General features: G+C 60.3%; 2 protein-coding genes across 10 annotated transcripts in view; one reads left to right on the top strand and one right to left on the bottom strand.

Annotated features, from left to right (window-relative positions):
- The first annotated feature begins 75 nt into the window (after positions 1–75).
- ABTB1 (ankyrin repeat and BTB domain containing 1) lies at positions 76–5708 on the top strand. Of its 6 annotated transcripts, none has more exons than XM_059940526.1 (12): positions 76–236; positions 1346–1373; positions 1498–1553; positions 2427–2571; positions 2715–2874; positions 2973–3018; positions 3263–3382; positions 3477–3595; positions 3846–3941; positions 4043–4210; positions 4951–5151; positions 5217–5708. In XM_059940526.1, exons 5-12 carry the CDS (start codon positions 2821–2823, stop codon positions 5421–5423), a joined length of 1011 nt encoding a protein of 336 aa, XP_059796509.1. In that variant the 5' UTR covers positions 76–236; positions 1346–1373; positions 1498–1553; positions 2427–2571; positions 2715–2820; the 3' UTR covers positions 5424–5708. The 6 variants fall into 6 exon arrangements, with proteins under 6 accessions (XP_059796509.1, XP_059796508.1, XP_059796506.1 ...); XM_059940525.1 differs by having other exon boundaries at positions 1289–1373; XM_059940523.1 differs by having other exon boundaries at positions 104–236; positions 1346–1408; positions 3281–3376.
- Positions 5709–13109: 7401 nt separating this feature from the next.
- MGLL (monoglyceride lipase) overlaps positions 13110–23565 on the bottom strand; it is a 103465-nt gene continuing 93009 nt past the window's right edge. For 3 of the 4 annotated variants that reach the window (XM_059940528.1, XM_059940530.1, XM_059940527.1), the window contains 2 exons: positions 17983–18198; positions 13110–15860 (listed from right to left, as the gene is read on the bottom strand). In XM_059940528.1, the coding sequence (XP_059796511.1) occupies positions 15735–15860; positions 17983–18198 (342 nt within the window). In that variant the 3' untranslated portion in view covers positions 13110–15734. The remainder of the gene's footprint in view (positions 15861–17982; positions 18199–23565) is intronic. The other variant, XM_059940529.1, reaches the window with a different exon arrangement.

The following is a 23565-nucleotide window of genomic DNA, read 5'->3' as shown; positions in this document are numbered from 1 at the left end:
GGGGGGGGGAGAACGTGTGTGATAAGCGGGGGCGGGTGGACTAAGAGGAGGGGCGGGGCGGGCGTATCCCGGGTCGGTCCTCCGGACGCCAGGCGCCGCTGCGGAGCGGGCGGGGCGCAGCGCGGCGTGTTTATATTCGGCGGGGCTTCGCCGCTGCCCGGGGTCGGAGACGTCCGCGCCATGGATACCTGCGATCTGTTCTCCAGCTGCAGGAAGGGGGACGTGGGCCGAGTGCGGTGAGGAGCCGTGGCCCCGGGAGGGTGTGAGTGGGCCGCCCGCGGAGCGCCTGGCCGGGGTGGGGGTGGGGGACGGGGGCGGCCGGGGCGCCGAAGCAGGACCGCCCCGGTCCAGGCAGCTCTCTGAGCGGGGGCGCGGGGGTCGGGTGCTGGCGTGACTCCGGGGGTCCCGGAGGGGAGGACTGCGACGCGGACGCCCGGAGGAGGCGGAGAGGGGCAGAGAGAAGAGAAGGGCCCGGAGGTCAGACCCTGGGGGCAGGCCTGGGACGCCCCCGACGTGGCTCCTCTGATGAGCTGCGGACCCCGCGCTGGGAACGCCTGTGGCCTGGAACCAGTCTCTGGTTCTCAGAGATTCGGGAACTCCTAATTGCGGTTGAGGCAGCCCGGGTGCTGCAATCGCCGTCTCCGCGGGCCGCACGGGGAGGGAGGGGCTGCTGATGTGGGATATGAGGCACCTGTTTTCCTTCCCCCATCCCTGGTCCCGACCTTCCCTGGCGCCCTCCCCTGGGCCAGTCGGGGATTTCCTGAGCCCCGCAGCTTCCCCGGGCTCCTCCCCAGGGTCGGGTGACACCTGGGAGTTAGTTGGTAGCCCCCAAAGTGTGGTGCACTCTGAGATCCAATCTGGGCGTCTCCCCGAAGTGGGTTCCTTCCATCACTATCCTTGGTGGTCTCCCCTCACCCCAGTCTCCTCTGCTGCCTTGTTTCCTGACTTCCGCCTTTTATAATCTGTCCATTTTTCGTTTCCACGCTGCCAGGACGCCTGCAAGTCTCCTGGTGGTCCTTTTCATCTCCAGTCCCCCTGACCTGGGAAGGCCAACCTGCCACCCCATGCAGCCCGAGGGTTCGGGCAGAGGCAGGGCCCCACCCCCTCCCCCTCCCTCCCTCCCTCCCATACGCTTTCAGCCCAGATGCTCAGCCTCTTCAGTTCTGGGGTCTCTGACGCCCAGGGGCTCCCACATCCACACTCTTTCGTGGTTCCTTTGCCTTAAATGCCTGTCCTGCTCTGGTCTCTGCCCTCACCTGGGGAGGCTTCCCTCCTTCCCCTTCCGCAGGTCTCCTCTCCAGACCCCAAACCCATCCTGACGCAGGCTCTGACCTCCTCTGCCCAGGTACCTGCTGGAGCAGCGAGACGTGGAGGTGAATGTGCGGGACAAGTGGGACAGCACCCCCTTGTGAGTGCCGGCGGGGGGCAGGGGGGTGGGTGGGGTGGGCCGGGCCTGCAGGCCTGACAGCGCCCCTGCCCCACCCGCCTCCCCCTCAGGTACTACGCCTGCCTCTGTGGACATGAAGAGCTGGTGCTCTATCTGCTAGCCAATGGTGAGCGCGTGGGGCAGGGTGGGGTGGGGCGGTGGACGCGGGCTGTGCCCGGGGGCCCTGGCGTCCCCTCTCAGTCTAGCACCCCAGCAGCAAGTGCCCTTAGCTCTGCCCTCAGAGCCTATTCTCCCCTCGGCTCCCCAGGCCCGGGTCAGCATCTCCCTGTGGCTGCCCCTCCTTGTCCCCTACCATGTGTTGTCCTTACCACAGTGGGCATGCCCCACGGCCAGTGTGACCCGCTTCCCGGCCTGAGTGGCTTCCCCGCTGTGTTTCCCATGAGCTAGAGAAGCTGGCCTGCCCTGAGCTGCTCCGTGACGGGTGCGCCCCCTCCCGCCCCGGCCAGCCCTCTGCTGCCTTCCCGCGTGCCCCTCAGGGCCTTTGCAGTTGCTGTTCTTTCTGCTCAGAAGGCCTTTCCCAGGTCTCGGCATGACGCTCACTCACTTCAGGCCCCTGCACCTTGTCTTCTGCCCCAGGGACCTTCCATAGCCTCTCCTGTGGCAGCTGCCACCACTGTCACCCTTTGTCTTGCTTAGCTTTCTTTCAGAGCACCTGACGTTATTTGCTAACCTGTGTATGTCTTTCTGCCCCAGGAACCTCAGTTAGGTGAGGACGGGGACCCTTCTGCCTAGGGTGTGTCCCCAGGCCACCAGTGCATAGATTAGGGCCGGCCTCCAAGCCATCTGTTTTGTGTGGTGTGTGGTGTGTGGCGTGTGCCTGGGCCCTGGCGGGGAGGATGCTGGGGCGCGAGCAGGCCCAGGGCGACTCGGGCCCCGTAGGTGGGGGGGAGGGGGGAGATGCACCTCTCCCCCAGGCCCCTCCCCAGCTGTGGTGGGCAGCCCCATGGCCCTGCTGATTGGACAGCCCTGCCGTCCCCAGGAGCCCGCTGCGAGGCCAACACCTTCGATGGGGAGCGCTGCCTCTACGGGGCACAGAGTGATGCCATCCGCCGGGCCCTGCGTGACTACAAGCAGGTGACGGCCTCCTACCGGCAGCGGGACTGCTACTACCGCTTCCTGCTGCGGTGAGACAGCGCGAGACAGCCCTGCACAGGGTCTGCGGTGGCGTGGCCTGTGTGGGGCTGAGGGCTCTCCCGCTGGACGGGATGAGGGGCAGTGGGCAGACTTGGGGGGCGGCACTGCTGAGTACCCCCTCCACTGCCCCCAGCCTCCTGGAGCAGGGCATCCACAGCGACGTGGTCTTCTTAGTGCACGGGAAGTCCTTCCGGGCACATCGCTGCATCCTGGGTGCTCGCAGCACCTACTTCGCACACATGCTCGACACCAGATGGAAGGGCAAGAGTGTCGTGGTCCTCAGGCACCCTCTGGTGCGTCCCTCCCGGGGATGGGGAGGGCAGAGGGTGAGCAGGGAATTTGTGTTGAGTGGCTGCCTCTGACCTTGTCTCCCTGCGGTCTCTGCCTACAGATCAACCCCGTGGCCTTTGGGGCCCTTCTGCAGTACCTGTACACAGGTGAGCCCTGGGTCTGGGTAGGGAGGGGCTGCAGCACACCCAGACGTGGCTTTGGGGGCCACTTTTTCTCTCCTGGGGCTCATCCCCTGGGGTGCAGGGTGGTTCCAGCTGCCTCCTGGGCTGGCTTTTCCCACCCACAGAGGAGCCCTTCTCGTCTGTCCCGGGTGCTGTAGAACCGGGTGGTGCGTGGAGGGACGGCCGCGGGGCAGCTGAGGGCCTCCTCAGGCTCTGAGCCTCCCCCCAGCACTGCACCCATACCCAGGCTGCCTGGACGTCGGTGTGGAGCACGTTGGCGACTGTGAGCGTCTCGCCAAGCAGTGCCAGCTGTGGGACCTGCTCGGCGACCTGGAGGCCAAGTGTGAGTGTGCGTGTCCAGGCTTTGGGGCCCGGGGCCCAGGGTTTCAGGCAGCAGCTGGCGGGCCGCTCAGCTCCCTGAAGCTGCGTTCTCCCCTCCACAGGGGCTTCCAAGCCAGGCACGTGTGTGAAGGTGCTGACCATCGAGCCTCCCCAGGCAGACCCCCGGTTGCGGGAGGACCTGGCCCTGCTGGCCGACTGTGCCCTGCCCCCCGAGCTCCGGGTAAGCGCGCCCGCCTGGGCTGGGCTTGTGGGTAGGGGCCGTGTCTGAGGATGGGGCTGCGGTTTAAACCTAGAGCCCGTTGCTTCCCTTTTCTGAGCTGGCCTGCTTGCTTTAGTTGTCCTGTATCTAAGTCAACACATGGGGCAGCGGTCGTCCTCCAGGCTGAGCTAGAACGGGCTCTTGGCCGGGGCCGGCTGCTCTCCCATCTCCTGCCTGCTCTGATGGCACCTGCTCTCCTGTCCCCCACTAGGGTGATCTTGGGGAGCTGCCCTTCCCTTGCGACGGCTTCAGCAGCTGCCCTGATGTCTGCTTCCGGGTGGACGGTTACAGCTTCCTCTGTCACAAGGTACTAAGTTTTTTCCCTCCAGACCCCCACCCCTGCCTTAAGCCCTGGGCCAGCTCCTCGAGGCACAAGTCTTGGCCCATCCTGAGCCCAGCCTCCCACAGGCCTTCTTCTGTGGCCGCAGTGATTACTTCCGGGCCCTGCTGGATGACCACTTCCGAGAGAACGAGGAGCTGGAGGCCTCAGGCGGCCTCCTGGCCATCACCCTGCACGACATCTCACCCGACATCTTCACCCACGTGCTGTACTACATCTATGGCGACCACACCGAGGTGTGTGCGCTGGGCAGGGGTGGGGGGTGGGGGGTACACAGGCCACGTCACCACGGGGCTTAGAGGGAGCGCCCAGGTCTGGACTGGCTCTGAGAGGCCTGTTCTCTATGAGGCTGGAGTGTGGGTCCTGTTTGAACTTTTCTATCAGGTGGAGGGGCCCTGGTTCCAGGGCAGGAATGAGTGACAAGACTCATGGCATGAGCACCTGGCACTTGGAGACATAGTGTAGCCACCTGGGGTCCCCAAGTTCTCCAGCCAGGGGGTGGGCGGGGACAGTCACCCTGAATTCCTGCCACAGTGGGGAGCCCTGGCCTCGTGCGTCGGGGTCACTGCAGGGCCCTTTGGCTGCCCCGAGGCAGCTGCCCCAGGTGAGGAGGCAGCAGGTGTGCGCTGCCTGCGTGCGTGCAGGTCACGGTAGTAATACGGCGACTGAGGGGGAGCGCCCAGGGCAGGGCTAGCACACTTCCTCCCAGAAGGGGTCAGTGGGCCATAGCGTCCCTGTCACAGCTGCTCCCGGAGAAGGGGGTGGCGGCCAAGCAGGTGCCCCCGCCTGGACTGGGTGTTAGTTACACCCCGCTTCCCTCGTCCTCTGAGGCCGTGCCTGCCACAGCAGGTGGGAAACCTGGGCTCTGGCTGCGGGGCTCAGGGCAGAGCTGGCCTGCAACGTGAGCCCCTGGCTCGGCCTGTGGACCCCATTCTTAAGCCTCTGGTGCCCTCCCTCACCTCCGTTCTCGTTGCAGCTGCCTCCCGAGTTGGCCTATGACGTGCTGCGTGTGGCCGACATGTACCTGTTGCCAGGCCTGAAGCAGCTGTGTGGCCGTGGCCTGGCCCAGCTGCTGGACGAGGACAGCGTGGTGGGCGTGTGGCGCGTGGCCAAGCTGTTTGGCCTGGCGCGCCTGGAGGACCAGTGCACAAAGTACATGGCCAAGGTCCTCGAGAAGGTGAGCGTGGGCCCGGGGCGGCTGGGGGTGGGCGACGGGCGTGCCCTGAGCCGGCCCGTCCACAGCTGGCGGGGCAGCGGGACTTCGTGGAGGCTGTGAGGGAGGAGGCCGCGGCCGTGACAGCCCGGCAGGAGACAGACTCCATCCCGCTGGTGGACGACATCCGCTTCCACGTGGGCAGCACGGTGCAGACGTGCAGTGCCATGGAGCAGGCAGAGCGGCGGCTGCGGGTGCTGGAGGACCTGCTGCTGTCCATCGGCCTGGACTGCTGACGGACGGCTGCACGCGTGGTGGCTAGTGAGCCTGGGGCATCACCGTGCCGGCAGGGGCTCGGCTGCGCTCTCCTCCCCTCTGTGCCTGGGGACCCCGGGGAGGGTCACCTTGGGATGAGGCCTCTCCCGCAGCACAACCAGCCCCAAGGCCCTGGGGCTGGGCACCACTCAGGGAAACCTGGCGGGCGGTCTCTTAGGGCCTCCCTCCCCCATCCCACCTGCTCCTGGCCCCTCCTCGCATGTTTTCCTGGGCCGAGCGGGGCAATAAAGCTTGAATTCACCGTGGGAGCCTGTGTCCCAGGGACAGGGTGGGGGGAGCTCGGGTCAGGGCCCCCGTCTGGGGGTCTGAGTAGGCAGCCCCTCTGATGACCAGACTCCCCTTGGGGACAGGGTTCCTCCTTGGTGGTCCTGGGGGTTTCGCGGGGCCAGAGGTGTTTGCCCTCAGATGAGCTAAGGCGGGGCTTCTGAGCTCACTCACTGAGCAGCTGCTGCTCAGACCGCTGTGCGGCCTCAGCCCAGCCTGCATCTTGGAGAGCGGGGCCCCAGCTAAGCGGACCCGGCCTGGCTCCCTCCACCCGCCTCGGCCACTGGCTGTGGTGCGTATCAGTCCAGGGGGTGCTGAGGATGGAAGCCACTGTTTTTCCCTCAGCTCAGGGCCTGCTTCTAAGTGAACACTGTTGAATCAAAAAAAATTTCCATACATTTTACTGGGAAAAATTATATGCATTCTATTCCATCGCAAGATCCCGACATTTTTCACATTGGGGAAAAAGAGACCCACCGTTAACAGAGTAAGCAAAAACAGAAAAGAAGAACGGCTTGTATATAAAGTGGAGTGTAAGGGCGGAAGAGGGCCTGCCGGCGGGGCAGGGCCCACAGACAGACCATGCTCTGCTGAGTCCTGGGGGACTGGAGCAAAAGACAACCAGGAATCCTGTTTCGAAATGTCAATATTTGGTTTATCATTAATTTTGATTTAAAAGTAAAGTATTACATTAAAATATTGCTTATTTTGATTACTAAGATTTTTGGTGCACCCTTAAGTTGTGTGCCCGAGGGGAGTGCCTCACTTGCCTCACCCTAGTCCTGGCCCTTACCCAAAGATATATTTTTTAACCCATCCTATAATATTCTTCCCACCTGCAAAAAAAAAAAAAAAAAAAAAAAAAAGGCATGCATATATGTTCGCTCCTCTACCTGGAAAACTCCTACATAGCTTTCAGTGTCCGCCTCACGGCAGCAGAGGGAGGGGTGAGGGTGCCGTCACAAAGTCAGGAGTGCTCTTGCCAGGGGCAGCCTTAATTCCTGGAGCATTCTGTTTCTCACTTTGGTAAAAGTCTGAGGCACAGCCTCAGGCAGGGACTTTCGAAGGAAGGGGCCCTGGAGCCAGGAAGCTGCCCTCAGGCACTCCAGCCCCCCACCCCCCTGCCAGTAGTTTTTGGAGTCCCATCAGCACCCTGCACCTGGGTTGTCACCACCTTCACCTGGGAGGCAGCGGGTGTCTTGCACGTGGGCCGGGGACCTGGGCTGGAGCACGTCAGAGCCCCAGCATCCTTATCGGTCTAAATGGGAGCAGCACTGCCAGCCACCACGCCTGGTGTGAGAGTCAGACGGGGTCCTGAGGGGGCCCAGAGGGGTGGGGCTCAGCCCACTGAACCTCAGCACAAACGAACTTTTTTCCTGGAAGATGCAACACGAGCAATTCCGGGCACACAGTGTAGCCCCTTCTTACCTGTGGAGTCTTGGAGATGGACACTCGTGTTCTCCTGATTCCTCAGCCCTCAAGGTAGTTGTCAACCAGCCTCCACAGTAGCTGCTGGGCGGTCTCTGGGTCCCCCTCCTGCCACCTTGGCCCCAGCTGGGGCCCTGCCTCACCTCCAGCTCACTTTCACCCACCCTGCTGGCATCTTCCAGGTGGATACTGAGCCCAGGTCTCCCCTCCTGGAAAGCCTGAGGTGCATGCCTGGTTCCTGGGCACAGCCTGCTGTCTGTCTGACCTCTGTGCGCCCTTCCTCTTCTGTGGGCACCTGGCTCATTTCCCAGCTTCCCTGCATTTAGCCGTGGCCACGCCACCGGGTCCTAGATGTGAGCAGAAACGGCAGATGAGGTCTCTGGTTTCATCCCTGAAAAGCTCAGCCTGCCCCTTTCCTTTCCTCCCTCCCAGTGGGCTGGGATGAGGATGCTGTGGCAGGAGCAGGAGCAGCCTCCTTGGTCCATGGGCTGCAAGCCACACACTCAAGACAGGGCAGCGAGTGGGCGAGCAGCAGCTGCTCCCACCCAGCCTCCATCTGGTCACGGCCCTGTCCTCCACCCTAGGCTCCAGACACCCTCCGGCCAGGGCGGTTGGCTCCCCGCTGTGGCTGGTCCCAGCACTGCACCCCCACCGTGGGCTCCCCCCATGCACCGTCCTGGGCAGGGTGCTGTTGCTGCAGGAGATCTGCATCCCTCAAAGTCCCAGTTCTGTGACCAACCTGTGCTCCCTTCCCATCTACCCCGAGCCCCTCGGACATGCCCCCTCCTGCTCACCTCCTGCTCTCCCCCGCTGGGCCGGCCTGGTGCTCCATCGTCCCTCTTCCTGCCCCACCAAGATGAGGCAAGCTGTGTCACCCCGTCCTGGATCTGGGGGCAGCCCCAAGGCCATGGGGCACCTGCCGCGTGATGGCCCTCAGCAGGAGTCTGTGCTCCGTGGGTGCTCCCAGGAGGCAGGAACAGCCCAGAGAGGAGGACACTGCCCACGGTCAACCCCTTGAGGCTCGGGCTGTAGAAGGAGTGCGGGCCTCGGGGAGGGGGCCGTCCTCCAGGTCTGCATGCCACCCAGGGGGCCTCTGCACAGGGGACGGCCAGCTCTGGCCACCCCATGGGACCTATCCCAAAATGATCAAAAATTTCATCAGAAGTCACCTCAGGAGAGCAGCTCACCGCCTCTCACGAGTACACCAACATCACAACCGCCTGCAGAACCACCATCCATGGAAAAGACCAAACCCTACCAGGAAAGATCTACGGCTAAAGACATAAAGAAGGAACGACGACGAGACAGTAGGAGTCCCTTACCCCCAGGTGGGCGACGCACACACTGGAGAATAATGACCCTGCAGAGGTTCCCCCCGAGGAGTGAGAGCTCTGAGCCCCACGTCGGGCTCCCCAGCCCGGGGGTCCGGCACCGGGAGCCCCCAGAGCCTCTGGCTGTGAAGACAGCGGGGCTTGACTGCAGGGACCCCACTCCTAAAGGGCCGCACAAAACCTCACACGCACCAGGACCCAGGGCAGAAGCAGTAATTTGATGGGAGCCTGGGCCAGACCTACCTGCTGTTCTTGGAGGGTCTCCTGCAGAGGTGGGGGGGGGGGGCGGCTGAGGCTCACCCTGGGGACACAGACGCCGGTGGCAGATACACTGGGGGACATTCGGCCCCGTGAACACAGCTGCTGCTGCTGCTGGGCTGATATCTTGGCCTGTGAGCGCCAAGACCAAGCCCCACCCAGCAGCCTGCAGGCCCAGTGCTGGGAGCCTTGGGCCAAACAGCCCCCTGGGCGGGGACAGAGCCCCACCCGTCAGCTAGCTGACAGGCTGCCTTGGGACCTGCTGAGCTCACAGCCACCTGGGACACGGCCCTGCCCACCAGACAGCGAGGCGCAGCTCCACCCACCAGTGGGCAGGCACCGGCCGTGCCCTCCAGGGAGCCTGCTCAGGCCGCTAGACCAGCCTTGCCCAGCAGGGGGCAGACACCAGACCAAGAAAACCACAGCCCTAAAACTGGACGACTATATGTAAAACAATGAAATTACAGTAAGTCCCCTACATACAAACCTTCAAGTTGCGAACGAAACGTGCGGTCCATCAATGTCAGGCATGAGTGACACTGCAGCTTGCCCTCCGTCTCCTATTGCTGACGATCCTTCAGCTCTACCATCTCCCACCTCCTCTCCCTCCTCCAGTCAGTAGTAACTCTTCTTGCCTGTTCACTTGACGCCAGCCCTTGTATCCCAGCTGTTGCACTACTGTACTTGTCAAGGTACTGTATTGTAAGATCAAAAATGTTTTATTGGGGCTTCCCTGGTGGCGCAGTGGTTGAGAGTCTGCCTGCCAATGCAGGGGACACGGGTTCGAGCCCTGGTCTGGGAAGATCCCACATGCCACGGAGCAACTGGGCCCGTGAGCCACAATTACTGTGCCTGCGCGTCTGGAGCCTGTGCTCTGCAACAAGAGAGGCCGCGATAGTGAGTGGCCCCCGCTTGCCACAACTAGAGAAAGCTCTCACACGAAATGAAGACCCAACACAGCCATAAAAATAAAAAAAATTTTTAAAAAAATGTTTTATTTTTTGTGTTTATGTATTATTTGTGTGAAAAGCATTATAAACCTATTACAGTACAGTACTACATAGCCCACTGTGTTAGTTGGGTACCTAGGCTAACTTTGTTGGACTTACAAACAAACTGGACTTACGAATGCACTCTCAGAACAGAACTCATTCCTATGTAGGGGACTTACTTTAGAACATCCTCTAACACCATACACAAAAATACACAAAATAAACTCAAAATGGATTAAAGACCTAAATGTAAGGCTGGATGCTATGAAACTCTTACAGGAAAACATAGGCAGAACACTCTATGACATAAATCGCAGCAAGATCTCTTGCAATCCACCTCCTAGAGTAATAGAAATAAAAACAAAAGTAAACAAATGGGACCTAAATAAACTTAAAAGCTTTTGCACAGCAAAGGAAACCATAAACAAAATGAAAAGACAACCCACAGAATGTGAGAAAATATTGGCAAACAAAGCAACCGACAAGGGATTAATCTCCAAAATATACCAGCTCATGCAGTTCAATATCAAAAAACCAAACAACCCCATCAAAAAATGGGCAAATGACCTAGGTAGATATTTCTCCAAAGAAGACATACAGATGGCCAAGAGGCACATGAAAAGATGCTCAACATCGCTAATTATTAGAGAAATGCAAATCAGAACTACAATGAGGTATCACTTCACACCTGTCAGAATGGCCATCATCAAAAAGTAGGAACACTAAATGCTGGAGAGGGTGTGGAGAAAAGGGAACCCTCCTACACTGTTGGTGGGAATGTAAATTGATACAGCCACTATGGAGAACAGTATGGAGACTCCTTAAAAAACTAAAAATAGAACTACCATATGAAGCAGCAATCCCACTCTTGGACATATATCTGGAGAAAACTGTGATTTGAAAAGATACATGCACCCCAGTGTTCACTGCAGCACTGTTTACAATAGCCAGGACATGGTAACAACCTAAATGTCCATCGACAGAGGAATGGATAAAGAAGATGTGGTACATATATGCCATGGAATATTGCTCAGACATAAAAAAGAATGAAATAATGCCATCTGCAGCAACATGGATGGACCCAGAGATTATCATACTAAGTAAATCAGACAGAGAAAGACAAATACCATATGATATCACTTACGTGTGAAATCTAAAAAAAAACAAAAAGATACAAATGAACTTATTTACAAAACACACACACAGACTTAGAAAACAAACTTACGGTTACCAAAGGGGAAACGTGGGGGCAGAGGAGAGATAAATTAAGAGTTTGGGATTAACATATACACACTACTATATATATAATAGATAATCAACAAGGACCTACTGTATAGCACAGGGAACTCTACTCAATATTCTGTAATAACCTATGTGGGAAAAGAATCTGAGAAACGGTGTATATATGTATAACTGAATCACTTAGCTGTACACCTAAAACTAACACAACATTATAAATCAACTATACTCCAATATAAAATAAAAATTAAATTTAGAAAAAAAAAAAGAAAAGAAAACCACAGTCCTGCAGCTTGTGGACCCAGCACGCCCAGAGCAGGCCAGATCCGCCCTGGGACCAGCTGGGCCCCGGCTCTGCCCATTAGCAGGTCACCGCAAGCTTCAGGACACCCTGGACCCCAGACCCAACTGTGTCAGGAACCGCCCCCCCTCCCCCACCAGAGATCCAACACCAGCTCTGGGACCCCTGGGCCCTGCAGCCAGACTCCAGGACCCGGCTCCGCCTGCCAGTAGTAGACCGGCACTAACCCCAGGACCTGGCTTCACCCGCCAGTGGGCGGGCAACATCCCAGGGTCTTCTGGACCCCGACTCTGCCCACCAGTGAGCCAGCACTAGCCTGGGGTCCCCCAGGATTCCACAACCCGCCGCCTCGTGACCAGACCCCGCTAACCAGCAGCCAGCGGCATCCACACGAGGCAAGGCCTGGCAACCAGCCAGGCCAGGGGCCGACCAGGCCCACCAGACGCCCCACGTAGTCAGCCCCCTGCCACAGGAGGGCTCACGCAGCCCTCTTGGGGGCACCCCTAGAGCATGTAGCTTGGGTGACGAGAGGAGAGAGCACCGCTGGGACACACAGGACGTCTCCTACAGAGGCCCCCTCTCCAAGGTCGAGAAACGTAACTAACAGACATAAAGTACAAATAGCAACTCAGACGCACCCAGGGGGCAAAGGAGCATGTTCCAGACGAAGGAAAAGATAAAGCCCAGAAGAAGAACTAAGTGACGTGGAGACAGGCGACCTGCCCAAGGAAGAGTCCAGAGCAGTGATCGTAAGGATGGTCCAAGAACTCGGGAGGAGCACGGTGCCCAGAAAGATTGAGGATTTCAAGCCAGCAACAGCAGAGCATTAAACCCAAGGGGGCCCTTGGAGGTGTGGCCTGGGTGAGGGCATGGGCGCCCACCAAGAAGTGGGCCCTGTGCCTATAACCCCAGTTCCAGGCTCCAGCCTGGCCCAGAGAGAGCCCTGGTCCCCCAGCCCCTCGCTGCCTGGAGAGATATTTACCAGGGACCCCTGGAAACCACACAGAGGTCTGACGCGAGGACCCAGCTCCCGCAGCTCAGCTCCGGTGGGACAGGGCTACCGAGGGTCCACAGAACGCGGTCGAGTCAGACGGCAGTGGCTGTGCTGCAGGAGGGGCGGCGGGGGCCAGGGAGTGGGTAGCTCCACACAGGGTGGTGGGAAGCTTCCACAGAGAGGCTGGCGTGTGGCCACGGGCCCAGCGCCTGCAGGCTTGGGAGGGCCGTGGCCGCCTCTGCATGAGATGGGACCACGAGGGCTGGAGTGGGAAGGGCCACCACCTGACTCGTTGAACACCCGCTCTGGTCGCTATGTGGGAAGAGACCAATGGGACACAAGCGGGGAGATGGGGCACCTGGAGGAGGCTGCTGTGGCCACCGGCAGGAGGGGACCGTGACAGCCCTGGGGCCAGTGGGGCCAGAGGGAGATGGTCCGCCTGGACAGACAGGCAGCCGACAGCCTCCGCTTCTGGGTCAGGCGCAGGGGGGACGGGGGGAGGGGTGCAGGCACCCGCCCGAGCTGGGGTCTCCTGCGCTCAGGTGGGCGAGGCAGAGGTGCGGCCACGTGGGGGGAGATCAGAACTTGCTTCTAAATCGTCAGAAGTTATGTGGGACTGCGGAGGAGGGTCAGCCGTGGAGCCCCGAACTGGGGCGGCCCGGCCCCTGGCGGCGGCGGCAGCGGCCGAGTCTGCACGAGAAAGCTGGCGTGCAGTCCGCTCCGCATACTGGGGTGTATCGGGGGACCGGCCCAGACCCCCAGTGCAGCCTCGCAAAGGGCCGCTGGTCCCTCCGCAAGGGACGTTGCAGTCAGATCACACAGACAGGCAGACGACACCGTCAGAAAACATGTGGTTTATTAGGCTTAGCTGTGGCAGACGTTGGTCCTGTGATAGTTCTAGACTGATACACGGGTGCCCACTAACAGCTCACGTGTAGGGGGATGGCTGAGCTGCAGCAATGACAATAACCAGTAAATTGCTTGGAAAAATCACTGCGGTCCTAACAGGGTGATGTCAGCAGTTGGTGAAGGAAAGAGCAGGAGGGTGGGGCCCTGCAGGGGGTTTCCAGGGCATCTTTCAGAGCTCTCATCACAAGCCCCAGGGCCCCCAAGAGCCAAGGGGAAGCTGGGGTCACCACCCCCCATCCCGGCAAAGGAACGGGCCCTGGCGGGGTTGGGACCTCCAGTGGCTGCGGGTGGCATCTTTTCCTAGAGATTTTTTCAGGCATGAAACCACTTCATGTGGCCCAGCACGGCCTCTGAGTTACAGGGCGGCACCGAGTTCACAGGCGTGCTTGGGCCCAGTGTCCCGAGTAATATGTCCGTCCTCCCAGGCGTGGTTTGGATAGGCTGCATGTCCAGGGCCCCTCTGTGACCTCTGTCCTCCTGTCACCTCGAGGCCAGGCCATGTGTGACCTCGCTTCCTTTCCAAACCCAGCTCCCCTGCACCACGGCGATGGCATGGCGGTGGCGCTCCAGGTATCAGCACGGAGCCGCCAACATGGAGGGTGACCCCAGTTCAAGACTTGCTCAGTGCAGCAAGGACAAGGACGGGAAGGCGCTCCCCAGGGGCCTCCAGACGCTGCTACCTGCACCCCTGACTCAGCAGGTGGGCGTGCCCTGTGCCCCCTCCCAGATGAGGAAACAGTCCTGGTTTCAAATAACTTTTTTCTTTTAAATGCAGGCGATTCTTTAACCAGATCTGTAAAGGTGACTGAATATGCCTCTATAAGAGCTTTCAAATAAATAAATTCATGCATCGAAAGATTACTGGTCAAACCACATGCCTGGTATTTAATCTGGGATATGGCCTTGCCATGGCATGCTTCTGGGGGGGCGGGGGACGGGCTGTGACCTGCGGGGTGGGACGGCTGGGTGTCTGGGGTTTGTGGGTGGAGTTTCTGCCGTTCCTTAGCCCGAGAGCAGGAACTTTCTCACTGCTGCCCAGCTGGGCAGGTGGGGCCGACCTCTCTTCGCATTTTCTACGTTCTTCTCCTCCAAAGAGAAGCCAGAGAAATAAGATGTGGCGATGAAGCCGCTCTCTGTGGGGACCCAGGTGCCGTTCCCCGGGGATGGGTGCCTCTCCCTCCCAAGGGGCAGGGGCAGCAGGACACACACCAAGGCCCCCGCCAGCTGACCGTCGCTGGGGGTGAGCAGCTCGGGGGCCCTTGGAGGTGGACCCAGAACCAGACCCGGAAGAACCGGGCACACGTGGGGCATCAGCTCCCACCACTGGAGGAGGAGGAGGAGGAGGAGGAGGAGGAGGAGGAGGAGGAGGAGTGGGGAGCCCTAGCCCCCAGCCTCCGCGTCAGGCAGGGAAGCCTTGGGGTGGCGGGACCGCACCTCCCCCAGCGTTCCACGCCCCGGCGGCTCCATCCCCACCACGGCGACATCTGCAGGTGGGGCCTCAAGACCTGACAGCGAGTCCCATTTCAAAGTCAAAGTACCCCCTGGGTGGGTGGTGACCCCGTTTACCTCTGGCGCAATTGAGGGCCAAGGGGTGGGGGGCCGCGGGTTTGGCACCGAGAAAGGCAGCGGGGCTGCTGTGGCCTCAGGCCTGCAACCGTGGGCAGGGCCACCGCGTGGGGAGCTTCTCCGGCCACCAGAGGTAGCTGTGCTGCCAGCACCGAGGCTCCCAGGGAGGCTGTGGCCCGGCAGGCGGGAGCCGGGACAGGCCTGTCCCGCACGGGGCTCCTAGGCCCGCCCCCCGGGGCTGTACAGGGGGGTCAGGCACCCACGCCTTCAAGCCCCCTGGTTCCCACCCCCCACCCGGCTCTGCTTCAGAACAGACGCTATACACACGAGCCATTCCATCTCCAACACAACTGTCCTCTGAGCCCCAGGTAACACTAGCCAGCGACGAGCAGCTGCCCTGACGTGCCCCGCGGAGGGGAGGGGGCGCGGGTGCCCCTTCTGGGCCAAGCCCCACCTGCCCCACAGCCCACCCCGGGCTCCCGGCGGACAAGGAGCTAACGCGGGTCACGGGTGGACACGTGCTGAGGAAGTGCAGGCATGTTCTGGGCCGCGGCGGCACAAGAGTCTGCCGGGGAAGCGGATGCCGCCCCGCACCCGGCGGCCAGAGGGGGCCCAGCTGAGGCCGTGAGGGTGGGGCGCGGGGTGGCGGGAGGGGACCCCCCCAGTTATTGCAGTGGGGGTGCTGGGACCCTGCGGAGCGGGAGAGGCGGGGCAGGGCTCTGCGGCCTAAGGCCTTCCAGCACATTCTCTGGGAAGTGTTGTGACCTCCTATTTTTGCATAAAGTGTCCACCACTTAAGGAAGATCCAGTGGCAGACGGCCTGATGTGCGACAAGATTGTCTTTTTTCTTTTTTTTTTAGTAAATTGTGCTAGGGATTCCTCCAATTTGTGATTTTTGTTTGTTTGTTGGCAAGCCACATCTAAGAAGCCAGCTCCTGCCCTTCCTCTGCCCGCTTCCCCGACTGTGGCCCGACGGCTGGCCAGGGCACTCAGGGCGGGGACCCCGTTCCTGCCGCCGCTGTCCTTTGAGAGACCCACGTGTTTATCTCACGGAAGACGGAGCTGGTCACTTCAGGAAGCTCTTTGTGGAGGACGTGGTAGGCACCTTCGTAAATCTGCAATTACGAAAGACAGGAAGTCACGGCTACCGCGAGTGACACGGGCGGGCAAGGCGGCCGGGCAGCGGATGGAGAGGACCCCCTCTCCACGCACCCACGCCTGGTCAGCAGGTGGTGCTGCAAACAGCTGGAAAGGTCCCAACATGTTCACCAGATCCTTTCTTAAACCACTGCCCCCTCTCCACGCCACTCCCCCTCCAGCCTTGCCCCCCCTGCGCAGCCTCTCCTCCTTGTGGGACCCCAGCCTGCCCCGGCTGACCCTCACTCCCACCCGCCCACGGCGGTGGTCCTGGCACCAGCTCCACGGCCCTCACGTCGCCGTGGCCGGGGATCACTTCCACTCTCGCAGGATTTGGCTTCTTAGCGTCATTCAAAAGCTGACCAGGGTAACCTTCCAGAAACACCTTCCTCCGTGGTTCCCACAGCTCTCCACCCTCCTGGTCTTCTTCCCGCCTGTTGGTCAAGACTGCAGCATGCCGCCCTCCTGAGCTGCGGGCTGGTGCGGCCGAGGCGGGGTCGGGCCTCTTTCCCCCTCTCCCCAGGAGCCCCGTCCAGGCCCCTGGCTGTAAACACCACCCATGTGCTGATGACTCAGAGTCTGTATCTCCAGCCAGACCTCCCCTGAACTCTCCACGCGTATAACCACCTGCCACTTGCCATTTCAGCGATTTCTAACAGCTATCTCCAAGTTTTCTTTTTTTTAAGCTGTAGTACAAATCATATAACATGCAGTTCACCATCTTAACCACTTTCGAGTGTACGGCTCAGTGGTGTTAAGTATCTCTGCACGCGGTGCAATATTCTCACCCTGCACAACTGAACCCTGTCCCCGTCACAGCGCCCTCCTCCGTGCCCTCCTCCCAGCCCCTGGAAACACCACCCTACTTTTCTTTTTCTTTTTTCGGCTGCACCAGTCGGCTTGCGAGATCTTAGTTCCCTGACCAGGGCCCCGGCAGCGGAAGTGTGGAGTCCTAACCATTGGACCGCCAGGGAAGTCCCTCTACTTTCTATTTCTGTGAGCTCTGACTACTTTGCCTATGTCATGTGCGCGGAATCACGCACTATTTGGCCTTCTGTGACCGGCTTATTTCGCTGAGCACAGCCTCCTCCAGGCTCATCCGTGTGGCAGCAGGTGTCAGAACTTCCCCCTTTTCAAGGTTGGAAAACACCCCCTTGCCTGGACGGACCACCTCCCCTCAGTGGGCACTGGGGCTGCATCCACCTCTTGGCCGCCGTGAACATGGGGTGGAAATCTCTCTTCGAGACCCTGATTTCAATTCTTTTTCTGAATTTCAACTCTCTCTCGGGTGTGCCAACGTGGGACTCGCGGCTGGGACCGTCTCCCGCCGTGATGGGAGCGGCTTTCCTTCCCCTCCTTCCTCCTGCTGTTCGTCCGGGCCTCCCTCTGGCAGGGGTGTTGGGCCAGGGGCTGCCGCTCCTAGCCGCGACGGGGGGGCGCTGGACAGTGCGGACACGTGAGAGCCTTTGTAGCACAGCGCGCTGGGGCAAGCGGTGCAGCAGGCTCGGGGCAGAGAGCTGAGCGCCAGTGCCGGCCCCCACGCAGCAGGTGTGGCACCTGCGGGGAGCAGCCCGCGCTCCCTACAACCTAGCGGGAGGTGGCCCTCGACCGGGGCGTCCACTCGGCCGTGCCCAAGCTGGGGCGGCGCTGTCCAGGGACACGTCTGTTCGCGCGTGTGCCCTGGGGCGGCGGTCTGCCCAGCCGACCACGCAGAGCCACCTTCAGGCTCCGCTGCCACTCCGCAGGGACACAGCCGGTGCACCTGCTCTCTCCCCATCCTCCAGCCAGGGGTCTTCCCGGTTCAGCCAGACACTCGGGAACTGCTCCACCCAAAACAGCATCTTCCGTCCTGTCGTGCCTGACACGCCTAACGCTCTCTGAGGAAGATGACCTTTTCTGCCCGGAGGCCAGTTGTGGTTCTTTCCTTGACCGGATGAACGATCAGCTAATGACTCTCGAGCTCCCATGGAATCAACAGACACCTCGTGCTCCTGGGACGTGCCTCCCCGGGGGCCAGGCCAGCCCTAAACCAAGGGTTCGGGCAGGCGCCCTAGAGGAGCGCCACTCTCCCCGCCCCAGGGACGTGGGGCGGCTGCTCACCTTGAGTGTCTTGTCCTGGCTCTTGGCGGACTCCATGAGCAGGTAGGCGCCCCTGCTGTCACACAGGCGGTCGGCAGAGCCCTGCAGCAGCAGGAAGGGCAAGGTCAGCCTGGGCAGCGCCCGCTCCACCCTCGAGACGGCGTTGAGCAGCTGGATGCCGAAGCACACCTTCAGCCCCGCCCGGCAGATGAGGGGGTCCGTGTTGTAGATGGCCACCTGCGGGAGGGGAGACAGGAGCCCGTCGGTCCCTCGCAGCCCCTCCCGCTCGGCTCTGAAGAGCCGACCCCGCCAGCGGGCCCGGGGTGGGGACCCCCGGTCAGCCCGGCCGCGCTGCCCCTGCTTCCAGCCTGCTCTGTGGCCCCCCCTCCACGCCTGTGCCCCGGGACGGTTTCAGCATCAGTCTGTGGGGTTTTTTCACGTGAGCAGCACTGTATGTTCGCTTTGATGATTTCACACAGGGATAGCTCGGAAGATGTTTTGGTGTCAGTCTGAGTGGATTCTGTTTTCTCTAAGTCTGTCTGTCCTGACACAGTGTCCCCTGGTTGAAGAGGGTGAGGGGCACCCACGACTGCCGGGTCACAGGGCTGTCTGTGCAGGAATGAGGCCCGGGAAGGGCTTGGGCAGGACACCCCTGCGGGCTTCAGGACGTGGCTCCAGCGGGCTGCCTGCCGGCCTGAGAGGGGCAGGTCTGCTGTCCCCCTGCGCCTGTGGACGCGGCTGCCCCTCTGCCGGACGTGCACAGCGGCCGGGCCCGCCCTCCTCAGCCATCAGCCTGCCGGGACCTCCTCTGACACCGGCCCCGCCTGCGGCTGAGACTCTGACCATGCCCTTTGTGGGGCTACCCGGGCCCCGTCCCTGGCTTCCTGGCTTCACTCCTCTTGCCCCGAGTGGACAGTAAGTGGCCTGCTTGCTGTGAGCTGAGACGGGACACATGCCCACAGAACTCTCCGGACCAGGTCGGGGCCATGACGCCTCTGCCCTCAGCTCTCTTTCCAAGAGCTGCGTGGCGTCAGGAGGGGTGAGGGGACAGAGGGTCAGCTGCCCACGAGGAGGCTTGAGTGTCCACTGTGTCTCCATCTGACTCTCGGGCGGGGGCTGCGTCTCCCCTGTGACGACTCCCCACAGGCCTCATCCACTTGGAGAGGGACAGGCTGTCCCAGGTCCCCCCACCACCCCGATTCTTCCGGAGCAGGCGAGCCAGACCACTTGGGAGAAGCCACACGAGACGAATGAGCCCCTTCCTGCAGCCGAGACGGCGGGCCTCCCGCGGGGCCGGGCCACCAGTCTGGGGGCCGAGAACACGGGAGTGGCAGGGGCTCCTTCAAGGTCTGCAAGGAGGGCTGCTCGGGAAGAGGCCGCGGGGCCAGAGAGCCCTGGCTGCCGGGTGTCCCTGTGAACGAACGCCCGGGGCCAGGGCCCACGAGGCCACCTCCTTCCTGAGCGGCTTGGCGCCTGCCCTGCTGACCGGCCGTGAAGCCCCTCAGGGAGTCGGCTCCGGGTTAACTGCTCTGACGGCCCAGGTGGCTTCCCGCTCTTGGCTCTTTTTCCATGTCTGGAGCACGTCGGCGCTGGGTACACAATGGCCCGTTCTAGACCTGGGAGGAGCCGCCAGCTGCGTCGGGGAAAGGGCAGGCCCCGTGCCAGCCACCACCGCACGGGGGCAGAGGGGCTGCCGGGAAGGCAGCACAGGGACCACCTCCTCTCAGGGAAACGGCCCAGAGGCCCAACCCTCCCCTACGGTAGCCAGCCGGCCAACCCCAGGGCCTTTGCTTTCTGAGGGCTTAAGACCTAAATCCACCAAAAGTTCTCCCGGGGGGGCGGGTCGTGTCCTGTCCCCCAGGCAGGAGACGGACAGCGTTCCCCCTCCCAGCCCAGGCCAGGCCCAGAGCACCGGTCAGCAGCCTGAGCCCATTCAAAACCAAAGACCAAACGGTCGCTGCCCGAAGATCACTTACTGTGGGATTCCATCTCCACGACATTCTTAAAAGGACAAATCGGGGGCTTCCCTGGTGGCGCAGTGGTTAAGAATCTACCTGCCAGTGCAGGGGACACGGGTTCGAGCCCTGGCCCGGGAAGATCCCACATGCCACAGAGCAACTAAGCCCGTGCGCCACAACTACTGAGCCAGCACTCTAGAGCCCTCAAGCCACAACTTCTGAGCCTGTGCACCACAACTACTGAAGCCTGCAAGCCTAGAGCCCGTGCTCCACAACAAGAGAAGCCACAGCAATGAAAAGCCCGCGCACCACAACGAAGAGTAGCCCCCGCTCGCCGCAACTAGAGAAAGCCCGCGCGCAGCAACAAAGACCCAACACAGCCAAAAATAAATAAAATAAATAAATTTATATTAAAAAAAAAGGGACAAATCAGAGAAATGGAGACCAGACTAGTGGTCAGGCTTGACGGCGTGGGGCTACATGATGGCAACATGGGGTCTTTGTGGGGACAGCCTGACTCACCCCCGAGGGTATCCTGGTCGCCATAACCCTGTGGTTTTGCAAGATGTCAGCTCTGGGGGAAACTGGGCCAGGCACACAGCCCCTCTGAGTTATTTCTCACAACTGCACGTGAATCAGAGATCTCAAAGCACAAGTTTATTTAAAAGCACAACAAGGACTCGGTCTCTGGCGATCTCTCTTGCCCCCGTGCCCCCCATTTCTGGAGCACAGCCGCGAACACATCAGCTGGAGGCTGTGGACCCGGGTCCAAGCCAGGGCATCTTTGCTCCAGGTGACCAACCTCTGGGGGTGTGTCCACCGGCTGATACGAGAAGTCTTTTCTCTTGGCGGGAAACCCTGGGAGGAAGACCACTCAGCCCTGACGTTTCCCAGCTGTGTGGTGCGGGCAAGGCTCTTCTCTCTGGAATGCAGTTTGCTGATCTGTGAAATGGGGGTGACGGTGGTCATGCCCCGGAGGACGCCGGGCGTCTGGATGGATGTGCACCCTGGGGCCCAGGCTGGGTCTGCCCCACAGCGAGGCTAATGCCGTGCGGCTGCCTGACCCCAGCGCGGGGCAGCGAGGTGGGGTGTCAGGCTCCTCGGCCTGGGCTTCCCATCAAAGAAGGGTCCTCTCCCGAGCCCCAGCCTCTTCTGGCACCTTCCCTGTCCGGGGGTCTGAGGGCTCTCGGCAAGGTTGACTCGACAGCTGGGAACAAGCCAGCTGGGCTGCCTGCCTTTTGAAAAAGCTTTGCCCTGAAGCACAGGAAGCAACCCACAGTTGGGAGCGTTCTTAAACTTCTGGTTGAGCAAAATCCAGGAATCACCACCACCCCAGTCAGATCTCTTGACCTCTTTTTTGAAAAGCTGTTCTGGGATGGACTCAAAATTAGAGTTTTAATTAGAACAGTATTAGAAATAACTAGCCCTGAGCCCTCACCTCTATGCCAGGTGCTGTGCTGAGTGCTTTACATGTACTTGCTCCTTGAATCGCCGCAGGACCCCTTCACAGGGACTGTCATTATTATCCATTTTACACATGAGGAGACTGAGGCTCAGAGAGGCTGGGTGACTCACCCAACGTCACACAGCAAGTGAGGGACGGAGCCAGGATAAGAACGAGGCAGTCGGTCCCCACCATCAGCATTCCCAACCTCTCACCACGCTGTGCTACATGTTTAGACAGGGGAAGTCAAGGTGAGTCCTGTGGGCTCAAGCGGCCAGGGGGCGTGGAGTTGCAGGGAACCAGCACGCCTCAGACGAGAAACGGGTGCGTCCCTGGTGAGGACCGTAGCGTGCTGCCGCCCCTCACGGCCTGCCATGGGGTGGGGGACCTCTGAGCACAGGCGAGTGCCCTGCCCACGTGATTTCACACTTCCCAGAGAGGCCCAGCCCAGCAGGCCTAACCTCCTGCGTTCCCTCCCAGGCACCTACAGACATGTCTGCAGCCGGTCTTCCTGACCCCCTTCCAGCCCATCCCCTCCCTCTGCCTACGGAGACCTCATCTGCCACCTGCTTCAGGGCCACCTGGGATTCCCATCTCCTTCCTCCACCGTTTCCATCTCTCTTCATCCATCCATCTTCACCCCAGGGAAATCAGACAGCCTTCCCCGGCACACTGGGGAGAGCAGGACAACTCTACCCAAGTATTCTCTGGAGCCAGAAACCCGTGGGAACCCGAAGATGAACTGGCAGGTCTTTGCAGACCATGTCTTCGCCCCGCCTTTGTCTTGAAGGGCAGGACTGCTGCAGAGGGAGCCGGACAAGAGAAAACCTCTCCTAGGCCTCGCCTCTGGACTTCTTGTTGGAAAGCTCATGCTTTCCTCCTACCCCCGCCTCTTTGCCCGCTGTTAACAGACCCACGATGTGACCCCGAAGACAGGGCCTGGTCCAAAGCGCGAGTGACACAGTGTCTGTTGGCCTGACGTGCGGCCTGCAGGGTGGGGAGGGGACATAAGGGTCCTGCCTGATTCCACAGAGTCTCTCCAGCACGGCTGACTGAAGCAAGCCCTGTTTACTGAGGCCCAAGTTCCCGCTATGACCCCAACCCGGGGCAGGCGCCCCACCCTGGGGGACTGAAATTCCTGAGCCAGACCAGAGGAGAGCCACCAGAAATAAGGACCTGCAGTTCCACTTTGGATAGAAAGAGGACTAATCGGGATTAGCCTACATGTATAAACTGCCACTGATCAAGGGCATGTGAATTACCGAACATCTTTTCCCAAGAAGTACTTTTTGCTACTAAAGCTTGAACTCCTGTTCATCCTTGTATCTGCTTTTTGAGCCCGGAGGTGGGCCGGCAGGTCAGGCCCTGGGCAGGTGGGTGCAGGCGGTTTGCACAAACCCACCACAGGGCACTGGAACCAGAAATGATGCAGAGGGTCACCTTGCTTGTGCCTTGGGAGTGGAGGTCCCTGCGGTGTGACCCTGGAACCAGACACAGGTCCTGAGTGGTCACAGAGGGAAGGGAAAAAGCAGACCCACGTTCTGCACCCAATCACACGGGCCACGGCCACCTTTTCACAGGCCAAGGGATTGAATAAATAATAAGAGAAACAAGAAAGAATCACTGGGGTCTTGCAGGACCATGTTCACAACTGCTGGTCACAAAACAGCAAGATCGCGTGGCCTCATGTCTTGGAATCAAAAGTTGGTCACAACTGAGGAAATCAGAACATGGACCAGATGGTGAGAGGTAATGAAAGGAATGATGACAGGGAATTACTGTTACTTTTCCAAAGTGTGACGACAGAATGGGATGTGCGTGAATGTCCTTATTCTGGGTCCTTCCTCTTGGGCAGCACATGCTGAAGTACGACCACAGGGTCCGCAACTTACTTACTTTCAAAAGTTTCAGGGGACTTCCCTGGCGGTCCAGTGGGTAAGACTCCACACTCCCAATGCAGGGGGCCCGGGTTCGATCCCTGGTCGGGGAACCAGATCCCGCATGCATGCCACAACTAAGAGTTCACATGCCACAACTAAGAAGCCCGCGTGCCGCGACTAAGAAGTCTGCATGCCGCAATGAAGATCCCTCGTACTGCAACTAAGACCCGGCGAAGCCAAAATCGACAAACATACAAACAAACATTAAAAAAAATTTCAGCCAAAACAATGCATCTACTTTATGCCATTGGATTTGGCAATA

The sequence above is a fragment of the Balaenoptera ricei genome, chromosome 11, assembly GCF_028023285.1.
Source record: "Balaenoptera ricei isolate mBalRic1 chromosome 11, mBalRic1.hap2, whole genome shotgun sequence".
Taxonomy (NCBI): domain Eukaryota; kingdom Metazoa; phylum Chordata; class Mammalia; order Artiodactyla; family Balaenopteridae; genus Balaenoptera; species Balaenoptera ricei.
This window is presented reverse-complemented; position numbering and strand designations above follow the sequence as displayed.